At 37.3% G+C, this 13427-nt stretch overlaps 1 protein-coding gene across 2 annotated transcripts in view; it reads left to right on the top strand.

The window, feature by feature from the left end:
* The first annotated feature begins 1685 nt into the window (after window positions 1-1685).
* LOC139743734 (uncharacterized) overlaps window positions 1686-13427 on the top strand; it is a 92203-nt gene continuing 80461 nt past the window's right edge. The window contains exons 1-2 of one of the 2 annotated variants that reach the window (XM_071654185.1): window positions 1686-1850; window positions 8753-8841. In XM_071654185.1, the coding sequence (XP_071510286.1) occupies window positions 1800-1850; window positions 8753-8841 (140 nt within the window). In that variant the 5' untranslated portion in view covers window positions 1686-1799. Of the gene's footprint in view, window positions 1851-8526; window positions 8842-13427 lie in introns of those variants that run through there. The other variant, XM_071654183.1, reaches the window with a different exon arrangement.

Here is a 13427-nt window from a genome sequence, read left to right on the forward strand (position 1 = left end):
CCTAGTAGAATAAAGTGACGTTCATGTTCAGCTATGTTTATGTATCGAGGAGATTATGACACGTACCACCTGAGATACAGTGGGAACCGTTTCAGGGCAAGGTTTAACGCCACACAATTGACGGTAAGTATACAGGCCTATATTAAACGAGGATATAAATACGTATAAAAAACATGTGTAACCTGCATATTTGGGGATGCAGAAACAAGATATATATATATATATATATATATATATATATATATATATATATTATATATTATATATTATATATAAAGAAATAAAGAAATAAACTGGTAATGCATTTTAAGACTCCCGAAGAAGGCGGAGGCCGCTGAAAATTCGAGTCGAATAAATTCATTCTTTATTGGCAAAAAAAATGCATTACCAGTAACATTTCTTCATTTCTTTATATATATATATATATATATATATATATATATATATATACATACATTAAGATACCTCGTTTTCAGACATAATTCGCCCCATGGACGCTTGTATATATAAATAGAAATAAGATATTGTCCACAGATTACTTTCCAACAAATCGAGATTTGCCCATGATGTATGATATTGGTTGATCATCTACCTGCACTAATGCCATGTCTGTGTGCTGCACACCCTTACAAAAAATATAAATCAAACTAATAGACGTAATGATTCCTCGTCTCTATGTTTTCTCCAATTAGTGATGACAGCATGGATTTGTCCGATTTCTAATCATCAATGTTTTAAAGCGAAATAGTCATTGTTTGCTCATGCGTTTTACTTTTGTACTTTTTTGCGCATGCAATCAGCTTATCATAGACTCTATTGGCATGTTTTGATGTGTTTACGTGGGTTTGTTAAGTGTGTGTTCATGAGTCCTCGTCGCTTTGTTTTGTTTCGTCCCTTTTTTTTTAAGATAAAAGATTCTGTGAAGTTACTGTATTTGTTCACTTTGTATGGTTAATGTGCAATGACCTTATCACGATGACCTATCATGCCATCAAGCTTTATATGAAAAGCTATTTCTTTTTTTCTTGTAATTATCATTTGAACTAAAAAGAAAAACATGTTCTATTCAGTCTGTTTGTGGTTACATTCCAAATAATTGTGTAAATTGTAGTTTTGTAGAGAATCAGAACTGCAATGTTCTTGAAGCGTTATTTTGTACTATCAAACGAAGCTACAATCTGCCACCCCCCCAAAAAAAAACAACAAATTACAACAACAACAGCAACAACAACAAAACCCCCCAAAACAACCAACAACAACAAACAAATAACAAACATCCGACAACCGACAATATGAAAAGCATGGACTTTGGACGCAAAAAAAAAGAAAAAAGAAAAAAAAGAATGTGCACGATGACATCGTGAATATGAAAGGATGACGTTGGTGTTCTACAGAGGAATTTTCGGGAAACAAAATGGAAAAAATGAGAAATATATTCTATACACCTTAATATTCTAATTTCCATCCAAAATAATTTTACTAGGAGATGTATTGCCCAGTTTTTCTACCCGCACTTTATTGCACAAAGCATCACCGCGATAGGGACGAACTATATGAGCTTCGCGAAATAAGATCGTGCGGTTTTGTTTACAAAAATTCGCCCAACGTGAAATGATATTGAATCACTCGCCACGATCTTGCATATTCATTCGCTTACGTACGAAGCGTGTAAACAAGTCTGCAAGACTTCCGATTGCCATGGTTGTTGTGACGCTTCTGTAATTACTACTGACTTGAACACAAGAAACTACTCTTCAGAAGCATTTAAAGCGGAAAAACGTTAAAATTTGGAGTCCAGTATGCTGTCCAGGACGGGCAGTGGCGGTAGAAGGAAGGAGAAAAAAGATATGGTGTGTATTCATGTATGTTGTTTGTTTAGATTTTGACGTTACGCTTGAGTTCAGCTGAACTAGTGCACGTACACGGACCACTCCGAATGCCAGAACTCTCGGGTACGCTGGCTCTCGCAGTTCCGTTGAGCAGCTTCTAGAAGTAGCAGTGTGCACAGCGCGTCATTCTTTTTGGCAGATGCCATCTCTTTGTTACCACGCATAAGGCGTTGGTATTAAATGCCAGTACCAAAGGTGTCCGAGGTTAATGCCCCTCACAAGAACATTGATAAAGTATCTCATCGTAGGTTCTCGAAGAAATCATCAAATATAAACACTCACATCAACACAACACACAACTGTCAACACTAGTCTAAATATCAATTCAAAGTGTACAATGGCAAAACTGCCTTCTGAAGGTCAACAGCTTCCCACCATTGTAATATACCTGCATCATCCTCTGTGTGAAAACATGAGCTGATTTGACATCATACAAGTACAATATTAATCTGTGGCGGCATGTATGCACTGTGGTACAAAGCATATTTTTACATTTTATATTAGCCTTGGCGTAAATATTAATTTTACTTGATCTTGATCTTGTTCCTTGAACCTTGAACCTTGAAGTAGTAATCCCTTTCAGCAGTTCCTTGAAACTGTCCCGGGATGGTAGAAGTGTCGTGCGTCAGTGAGAGGTGACATGGTGAACAGGATGATTTTAAATGTCACTAATGTACAATAAAAGTGACGGTGCATAGTGCTAGTAAAAAAAACATGCATCTTTTCTTAGAGCATGTGTGACCCAACAGGAGGCTGCATCACTCGGATGACTGGAAGAGCAGCCTCTCTGAATGTTAATGGGTTGGTAATTGTGACCACAGGTCCTGGCAGATGGTTCCAGGTTCTAACAGCTCGGGGAAAAAAGGAAAATTTAAACACATCTATGGTCGCGATTGGGATTATGTACTTGAGCTTATGATCATGCCTTCCTATGTAGGTAGCTGGGAAAATCACATGTGGTAAACGTAGAAGTTGACAGTAGTGTATCTTATGAAAGAGGGTGCACTGTGCAAGGAGGCGTCGTGTGTGGAGACTATCCCAACCAATGATCTTGATCATATACACAGGCACAGCCCAGTCGCTGCGCTGTATAAATGCTTTGCACGGCGTCTGGTCGGGCTAACGTTAGATCTTGATGTTATTGATGTGCAGACGGCTGGTATGGCTATCCTGTACATTTTGGTTTGACAACAATTCATGAGTCAGAGGCATATCTTATTCAAACTTGATATTTCCAAGAAAGTCTTTGAAAACTTTTGAATTGTAGGAGCTTCCCTTACCGGTACCTTAGCTTGCCTTGTTGTTGGTTTTCTCCAAGCCGAATTGGTGCGTTGAAGCTGTTTGATGTTACTAGGGATTAGTCCTTGAGTCTCTTTGTATTAAATGTTCAAGTAAAAGATGGTAAAATTGATAATAAAAATACTTCAATGCTTTTAGAAATAAAACTGTTAAAAGAGCTAGGGCCTGAGCTCCATTTGATGATATCAACATGTAACTAGATAGGTCAGCAGGAGGAAAAATGATACATATTCTTATTTTGTTCTGTCTGGATTTCAGCAATTTTGCTTTGCAACCTTCCACACCCACCCCCCCCCCCCCCCCAAAGAAAAAGAAAAGAGAAATGAGTAAACTGCATTAAGTGCAATGTCTTCAGAATTGTGCTGAGCCCTTGATAACCTGCCTACAAAAAGAAAAAAACAAACAAACACATGATGACATAAATGATACCCTGGGGAACCACATAAAAATCAGCCATTTTGTTGAATTATTATTTATTTTTTAAAGGTTGTACCCTGGGTTGCCAAATAGTGGGAAATCATTTTGGTTCTGGAGCTAGCACTCGTTAGCCACTGCACTGCACTAAAGCACACGCTATTGCACAGTGTACCATGCATTCATAGTATAACGTGCAGTGGCATGGAAATGACTATGAACACGCACACACAGTGCATGCATTTCTCTGGCTGTCCTCGAGTGGATGTTAGGTGGCGCTACACAACGTGGTACCCCAGGGTAACGCATGATACATCACATTACCCCAGTACATCTGTCCCTCCACTGGCTCCCGGCCCCCTCTAAAAAAAAACAACAAAAACATATTACCTTCAAGACTCTTCTTGTCTGCCATACATTATAAAGATTTGCTGGACTGCCTATCTTCAAAATACTCTTCATCTTCACCAACAATCACAAAATCTCCGTTCATCTATTAAACTCACAGATTCTACATGTACCTCGTTGGATCAAACATTGGCCTACTTGATCCGTGCTTTTTCATACATTTGTACATGGGCCCAAAACCAGCTTGGAACATCCTTCCAATATCTCTACGACAAGCACCTTCTATCGATGCCCTCAAATTGAATCTCAAAACCCACCTTTTTTAATTCACATTAATTGTTTAACATGTATTGTATTACTATTGTTTGTTTGTTTGTTTGCTTATTTTCTAGGGGCAGTGATTTTCCGCGATCGCGGAAAACGGACGGAAAACGCGGAAACGGCCTTTTGAAACGGAAAAAAAAAGTCCACACGGAAAATCACAGAAAATCACTTTTCAACAAAATAAAACACATAAAAGTAAAAATAAATCCAACAGAAGCTGTGAATTAATCATTATTACATGTCCACGATATTCACAGACTGCGGAAACTGAGTTTCTAAGCCAAGTTGTGTTAGTTCCAAGTTCTAGCGATGTCTGTACGAAACGGCGTTAGATCTAGCGATGTCACGATTTCAATAACTGTCGAACACTTACTCAATCCAACACCAACAATCATAACCATAGAAGAAAGTCCATTTATATTCCAAAAACACAATGTGTGTCTCGCCGAATAATGTGTGATGATAAAGCCAGTATTTTGGCAGTAAAAGTAGCGGCAACAGAAGAAACTGTCTAACTGTCTAATTGTTTTCTGCTCGTGGTAAGCTGTCAGCAGGTGAGTGGAGTGGTGACTTGCTATGCCTGCCTGCTCCACATGTACAACTGTATGTGTCGTGTCGATGGTGTGTGTAGAGCACACACAGCGCACAATGCATGATTCAGGAGAGTAAGGTAAGAGTGAACTCCAAGTTCACGCAGAAAAAAGGAAATCCCACGATGCCAAGGTGCCATGCCAGACTGGATGGGGTGGAGAGAGAGAGAGACCAATCAACAGAAGAAACCGCGCGTACTGGCGCATTCTTGGAGGTCATGAACTGTCTTGGGTGTTGGAGATGAACAGGGAAAGGGGCTGTGAATTCCCAGGCCCTCTCTCCAAGCGAGAAATTGACACGCGCGCGCAAATTCTTCTGCCAACCAGCCAGCTGTCGGAATGTGCTTTGAAGTTACATGGCAGCCTGGCCTGGCTGGCATGAATGGGTGTTGAGTTTCAATCAATATCTACTGTTGTTTTATTCTTGTATTTGAACATGTCATTTCACCTGACAGAAACACGGAAATCGGGAAGGTGTAGGGGAGAGTTGTGTTGTGTTGTGTTGTGTTGCAATGTGTGTGTGTTTTCCTCGGTTTTTTTTTTTTTTTTTTGGTGGGGGTGGGGGGGGGGGGGGGACCAAGGCCAGAATGGGGAAAGATCAGAATGAAATGAGTGCTAGTTTCTTGTCTGGATTATTGACTGAAGAAAGATAAATTGATTGTTCCTTTATTGCTGAAATTTTTCATCTGTTTAGACCTTCTGAAGGAATAAAAAGACTTGACTAGACAGTAGTACACTGTAAGTCACTTGACTAGCAAGTCAAGAAAGAGGACATAATGATAGTTGTTGATACTACAGGCCAGGCTTTGATAGTGATACACAAATATGTACTGTCCCACGGCATGATTAACTGGATTACAATGTATTGACTGAAGAAAGATTTAGGTAGATTGATCGTTCTTTTAGTGCTGAAGTTTTTATCAACACTGCTTATTAAACTGATTATCATGTATTCTGTTTGCAGCTTCTAAAGGAATAAAAACACTTGACTAGCATAAAGTCACTAGTTGAGACTCAGAGACTTATTTCACTTTGTATATTTTTTTCTAATTTGTAGACAGCAGTGTAAACAGTCGTGTAAACAGCAGTGTAAACAGCCCTCTTTATCGCCATAATTAACCTTGCAGATTTACACATTATGCAATACTCTTCGAACATTATCACTGTGGCAACCTAAACCGCCATTTGGCAACCTAAAAAACTCTATAGGTTGCCCGGCTGGCAACCAAGGAGAAAAGTTAAGTGAGAGCCCTGTGCATGTTTTGACAGTCGAAATAAATAAATTGTAATACTGATGTTTCATTTCATTTGTCTTCATGGGTGTGTGGTACACAGGTTGGAAATCATCAGGTATACACTATGCATAACATGTATGAATGTATACACGATTACACAGGTACACAAACTTCAAATAGCAATCGTTTAATTTTTGTTCATTTTTGCATGCAAATACATGTAAACGGAATTTGCATTTTTTGTATGTACAATTCATATGGGAAAACGGAATTTCCGTTTTTTCACCATGTTGAAACGGAATTCATGATTTTCTGAAACGGAAAAGGCAATTTTTTGAAACGGAAAATCACTGCCCCTAATTTTCTATGTTCTATCTTTTATGATACTATGATACTGTATAATCTTTTATGATACTATGATACTGTATACATAAGTGGATATTTTTGTGTTAGTAATAGTAATTTTTCGCGCTCTGACAGGTAAGATGAGATTCGCATGTTTTGAATTCTGTGGAATTGAGACATGAAGTACTGGAACATTATGGCTCGCAAAAAGATTTGTGTGCTTTCATTTTCGCACTGGTTTCTGGTTGTTACAAATGCATGGACATTTCCACTTGTCCATGTATTAAAATGCATGGTATGCAACTGAATAATCTCAGCTTGAGTCAAACGTTACTGATGAGTGTATGCTTCAATGCTTTTAACCTCCCCCCTATGCTATCTAGTCTTATAGATATAGACTACATCTGTAGACAAACAAAATTGCAAAAGATCCCCACCTAATCATAGATTTAAATTAAGTGTTTTTTACTGTTAGTATTATATACATACATATATGCACTTGTACAGTGATGCAAAGAGAAATAACTATAGATGTAAACATAATGAGATGAAAGCTTTGGTACCACTATAAATGAAGGAATTCGCCTTTGGTCTAGCATTTGATTTTCTTGCAAACAGTCATGAAGTGTCAATTTGGAAGTGATATAAAAAATGAGTCACTTGTCTAGTGTGTCATTTCTAAGTCACTGTAAAAAAATTAATTTAGTTTTTAGTATTGAGTTTGTTTATAAATTCATTTATCTATATTTCTTCATTTACATTGCAGTAGTATGCCCCAACACATGGAAGATGTGCTGAAAGTATGATACCACTAATGAATGCCTATGAATTTATTTATTTATTCTTTTAATCCCATCTTTCTTGTGGAATCTAGGGAAAGGGACAGGGGATGACGCTTCAGTCTGTTGATAGCAGATGTCTTAACATTTTTATGCACATACAACATCCCATAAAAGAACCTACATGTATAAACTACATTCTGTACATATACCTCTAAACTGTACCTTTTGTAGAACAGTATCTATACATATTCACTCTACTTTGTTTTAATAGTATAGTGGGTATGTACATGTATTTGTGAGAATGATCACCAAAATGCCTAAACTACAGTGGATGAAAATTAGAGTTTTCTTGAAATACAAAACAATATCTACTAGTACAACTGCTTTGTTGAAAAGGTATTGTTGTAGTATAACTGCTTTGTGTGATTAAGAATGACATTTTCCCTTGTCCCCCCCCCCCCCCCCCCCATGATCAAGTTGGATTAAGGGAAAGATGACTTACTAGAGTGTGATGGTGCAGATTCCAGAAAGAAGTATACCTGTGGCATGGAACAAAGAATGAATGGGCAGCTTTTCATAGATATTGACTTGTATTGACATGTAACAAATTGCGAGTGCCTCATATACATACAGTGCAGATGTTTTTCAATGGTCACTGTGGAAAAATGAAAATTTACTTAAATTCTTACGTACAAAGAACAGTAATTTTAGGCAGTAAATTTACCAGATGAATTAAAGTATGGCGAGGTGCAGACCAGTCAGATATGTTTTCTGATGCCCCATACATTGTAGGAGGATGTGGGCAAGAGCATTTTGGCAAAATCTTTATCTGTCTTTTCTTTTTGTTGTCATTTTTCAGTGATTACTGTAAAACACAATATATTCATGGCATGAAATTTTGTACGAATTGGAGCTGGCGGCCTATTTCATGGCATGAAATTTTCGCGAATTGGAGCTGATGGCCTATTTCGCGGCATGAAATTTTCACGAATTTCCACTGGCATTCAATGCATGTAGTGTAGACACAAACTTTCCCATACATTTTAATTTCATGAATCTTATTCTTGGCTCTTGCGAAATTCACTAAATTAAAATGCACGCGAATATTCCTTGTACAGTAGTTGTTTTTAAGAGGCTGACATTGCCTGTTGCTGACATCTTGCAGAGTTGTGAATTCCTAGAATTATGATTTGAAATTATTGTGATAGATTTTGAATGATTAATAGATTTAAGATTTCATGGACACTGGAGAAAACAATGTCAGATGTACTCCGTACACTTAATTCTAACCCTATATGTTTATTATAATGATTGTCAAAATGTTTACTGTAAAATGATTATAATGGCAAGAGATGATGACAAAAATGATAATGTCACATCTCTTTGTGACAAGACTGTTGTCATCATAGTGATCATGATTGCACGTGACAGTAATAATGATTAGCAGATGAACCATGAAGTATTATGATTTTGAAGCAGTCTCCAGTAAGATTATCCTGCTCTGTTGTGGCTTCTTTCATTCGCAGCACGCTGGCCTGGGGCAAGATGTGGATCGCGGCCAGCCGTGCATGAAGTGTGGCGACAAGTGTCCTGGCCTGGCATTGCATTATTGGAGGTAAGGCATGAGTTTTGTCCGTGATACACCCCATCCTGGTGTGTATATCTTTTGGAGCATTGTTGAGCTCTGTGGGGTAGAGTTGATGATAAAAGTTGCATCATCCTGTGAAGCTGAAATTCACAGCAGCCATTTTCTTCCGTAATCCTTCTTCAGGTTTGGAAGGAAGATGGAGACTGAGATTCTCTTCATAATGTACGCGTATTGTTTCTGTTTTGAAATTGGGCCAGCCCAGTGTACAGGTTGTAGTATGATTGATGCATGTTTCTTTATGGTAGGTGCCCCATACAGCTCTATAGATATTGCTCTACATTTGTGGTGCAGATGAGATAGTGGGAGGTCATGACGTAGTGATGCATACAATGTAGTGTACCATGTCGTTTGTGTTTTCCCAGATGCTGGCAATAGACAAAGTGGAACTGATTCATGATTTAGTGATGATAAATGGGGCATCTAAGTTACTTCCTCCATGGCCAATTAATGAACCAGATTGTAACATATATAATATATTCATTTTATTATGACTATATAGGATAATTAGCACAGTTTCCCCCAGACCTTTTCTGGTTGTTTTGTTGCTGCCTGATTTGAAAGGAAGAAAGCAAGGAGAGAATAATCTTGTGATGTAATAGCCTTTCCATGAGTTATGAGGCAGCAAAATACATTTTTCACTTCAACAAATCCCAGGAATAGGGTAGAGAAGTGAAAACAACAGCTAGTGGCAGTGCCTGTTGTAATTCATGTAAAGGTGAAACAAGATATTGAAGCCTGTGTTCAAAGGTTACCAATGTCATAACATACTGATATTGACAAAAAGCAGTTCATAATGATAATATTTCAGTAGAGAGAGAGAGAGAGAGAGAGAGAGAGATAAGTATAGAAAGAGAGAAAAAAGGAAAAGGTAGAAGAAAAAATTTAGAAAGATTAATATTTCACAAGGAGGGGGGGGGGGGGGGGGGGGAATAGAATGAAATTAATTTGCACTGTGTGAAGTGACCGGAAAGATATACGATTCCATGCCCCATGTGGCTGATGGAGTCTAGAGAGAGGACAAAAATACAAAAACCCTCTTCTTTTGTAGCAAGTGTACAATGTTTATTTTTCTAGATTTAGAGGAGTCCTGGATATTATCGATTGCCATTGCATGAGGGGATTGTTAAGATGATAATTCCCACAACATCAGGTCACCTACGGAGGTTCCATTTCGATGAAAGGGTTGCTGTTATCGTTCGTTAGGTCCAGTAGAACTGTTAGATTTCTATTGCACGCGTGGACTGATTAAGAAGCAGAAAGTGTGAAAAGGGTTTTGAAAGTCAAGGTTGCTTATATCCTGAATAGCATCAACGAAGCAAATTTCAGATGCGTGCATAATTTTAAGAGTTTGGTTTTATACTCTTTATTTCCATTGCGAGGATGGGAGAGGAGAAAGTTATATTGTTGAGACTTGGGAGGATATACTCCTGGAAGAAGACTTACAATGTAAAAAAAAATTATTTTGCCATACTCAATACAGGTGACTCCTGTGCAACGAAGTCCTCGGGACCAGCTGTTTTCTTTCGTTACTTCAAAATTTCATTGCAGTTGAACAAATAAAGTGTATTGTTAAGATGTAATTTTATTCATTACCTTATTTCATATATATAATTATATCAGTTTTACTTTGTTGCAATGAAACTTTTTTATAAAAATGTTTGTTGTAACAGGAGTGCGCTGTATACTGTTGTTGAATCTGTCTTCGCTAATTTTCTTTTGAGAGTGCTCTCTGTGAGCCATTTCGACAAACAGAGTGTTTGCCATGGTACATTATACATTGTAGCTGATAAATTCCTGTTAAGAAAAGTTCTATTGAAATCAAAATTCTCTTTCATTTGAACCATAAAAGAGATTAATAAAAAAGAAAAGAAAAGGAAGTGATCATGAATGGTTGTAACACAGATTCTCAGTATCTTGAACATTTGTAACCATTATGGTTTGAGTTCCATAAATATTATATGTAAAGTTTTCTACGCTGTTGGTCTTTGATCACTTTTGTATCGTCGGAGGACTTAATAAGTTTAATGACCATGGTATAGACATCAACAACATGCACATTGTACTTAAAGACAACTTGTTTCATGGAAGTAAAACTGTAACAAACCACATTAATCAGAATTTAGAATAGGATCAGCAAAGCTATAAGGAAAAGGACACGGTATGATAAGATTTAGGAAGATTCTATCAAATTGACATTATATGTTTAATATCAGTGTAGAAAAAATATATTGAGCAATTGTCCTTCTGCCCAAAGTAATTTGCAAACTGTCATTATATATCAAAACAGATTGACATTTTGTTTATTGCTCATCAGTTGGGCCATTATCCATAGACCTCTTAAGACAAGAGTGTATTGCTCTCTTTTGACAACATAAATGGGAAGATTCAGGGTTAGTTTTGTGGGGCACTATGGCTGGAAGGCAAGTAATAGCTGCCATGATACATCAAGTGTATCCACGGAATGACATCCACAGAATGCCTTTTAAAAGTACTGCTGTGCAATTTCAGCAAGAATTGCACAGATTACCGTTATGTCTGTCATTCCTTTGAGCTTTCGTAACAGAATCAATAAGCTCATTTCTCTGTGATTCTGAGTTACCCCTGCTTTATTTCTGCTCCCGTTCTTGTCTACATTTGAAAATATACTCTCTGAACAAATATTTGTTTTTCAAGGTTAAGTTCTCGTCTTTTTTCTTGTAAATTGTTCATGTTCACCGAAGCTTTGGACCCTCCTGCTGTGGTACTGCAATTCAACTTCACTCTTTTAGCGTGTTTCTAACGTAATTCTGTTCCTTCCGTTTTCTCATGATGTCTTTGGCTATGCAAGTGGGTATACTGTAGGAGCCTATAATCAACACACATTATCAATCTCATTGCCAATATCTCTGCATTATTTTGAACAATTTATGCAGCAAAAATCAAACGAAGGTGCAAAGTGTACATACCGTCTCCTGAATGTCTGTACATTTTAGGAATTGTGCCCTTTTTTTTTTTTCTGTCACAAATGCAAGTAGATTTGTATTACTGGTTGAGGCAATATTGTTTTCATGCTACAATGTACATATCTGATCAATTATCTTTTCTATCTGTAACTATTAGTGAAACACACACAATCTAATTTGAAAGGAAGAGTGTGATGTGGATAACAAGGTGAAGATCAACATCATCATGTTTCGCTGCTTTTGTGTCATAGAGAAAAATATAAAGGAAAATCTTCTCATCTTGTAGAATACCATCCATTATATATTGCACCACATGTTTGTATATTGATCCCATTTTTTTTTTTAAAGAAAAAAGTATCAATATTCAATGGATGTGTAGACCAAACACTGCTGAGAAATGCAACACAAATCTGATACAATTTTTGTCACTTTTCAACATTGTTCAATGGACTATAATGTGTAACACGTAGCATGTGTCATTCAAGGAAGCCCACATACATTGTACATACAAGTCAACAGCTGTCAGTGGTTCTGACAGATTTCTAACCAACCTGTGAAAAGAAACATCTGTACCGCGGGGGAGACTGCAAGCCCCTTCAGTCAGTGTCAAATCCAAGATAGGGGTCACAGATCAGATTCTGATGTTGACATGAGGTCATAGGTCAATCCCACAGAAATGCTATTTTTCCAGCAGGGGAAAAAATGACTTTTAGCATACAGTAGTCAGCATGTAGGCAGTCCTGAGTTCATGCTGGAATGTGCAAGGTGTTACTGTGGAGGTGATATTTCACCCTAAATATTTTTGCAACCTGTTCTTGGTTGGAAGTGCCGCCAAACAAAACAAAACAAAAAAACTTTTCAACAGCATACATTGTAAATATGTCAGATTGTGATATTTGTTACTGTTATGTGTTCACTTGTTTACTTTTCAAAATGTTTTGTGTATGTCCCATTGCATAAACAAAGGCAGGACAGCATTCACTGTATCTTTGATATACAGTGTACAATTTTGTATGTGATACATTGGTTGAGACAGGTTCTGTATTCACAGAGATAATTTTGGAAGCAGTATCGAGCATCAAATGTTATGATTCTTTATTATCATTTTTTTTTTTGGGGGGGGAGTAAAGGAAGAACCGCTGAATGTCCAGATTTAGGGAATATTGGGGTGAGCAAGGATATCTGCGTGAAACTGTCTTCACTGAGAACATTGATTGCATTACATTGTATGAAACATTGATGTTTGATCTTTCTGTTCACACTACAATAAAAATCGCAATGTTTCAGCACTTAGGAAAAGTCACTTCTTTTTTTTTTTTTTTTGCCGCAGGACTTTCACTAAACTGCTGCAATATTCCTTGCATCGCAGTTTTAGTATATATCACAGTAGGTCTATATCAGTGTAAATGGCTATTTTTTGCTTATGATTCTTACAAAATATAGTGAGGCATCGCACCAACCTTCCTAGAGTACAAGTCCATGTAAGGTCAAAGAGTCAACTTGTACTTTTGCGAAAGCTCTCGTCGTCACTACATCCTGGCTTTTAAAAAAAATTTTTTTAGAAGAATTGGATCAGCTAACCCTTTGTAAAGAGGACAGGCAAAACTTTTC

Source organism: Diadema antillarum, unplaced genomic scaffold (genome assembly GCF_040938485.1).
Source record: "Diadema antillarum isolate AM-2024a unplaced genomic scaffold, OU_Dant_1.0 seq00001104_RagTag, whole genome shotgun sequence".
Taxonomy (NCBI): domain Eukaryota; kingdom Metazoa; phylum Echinodermata; class Echinoidea; order Diadematoida; family Diadematidae; genus Diadema; species Diadema antillarum.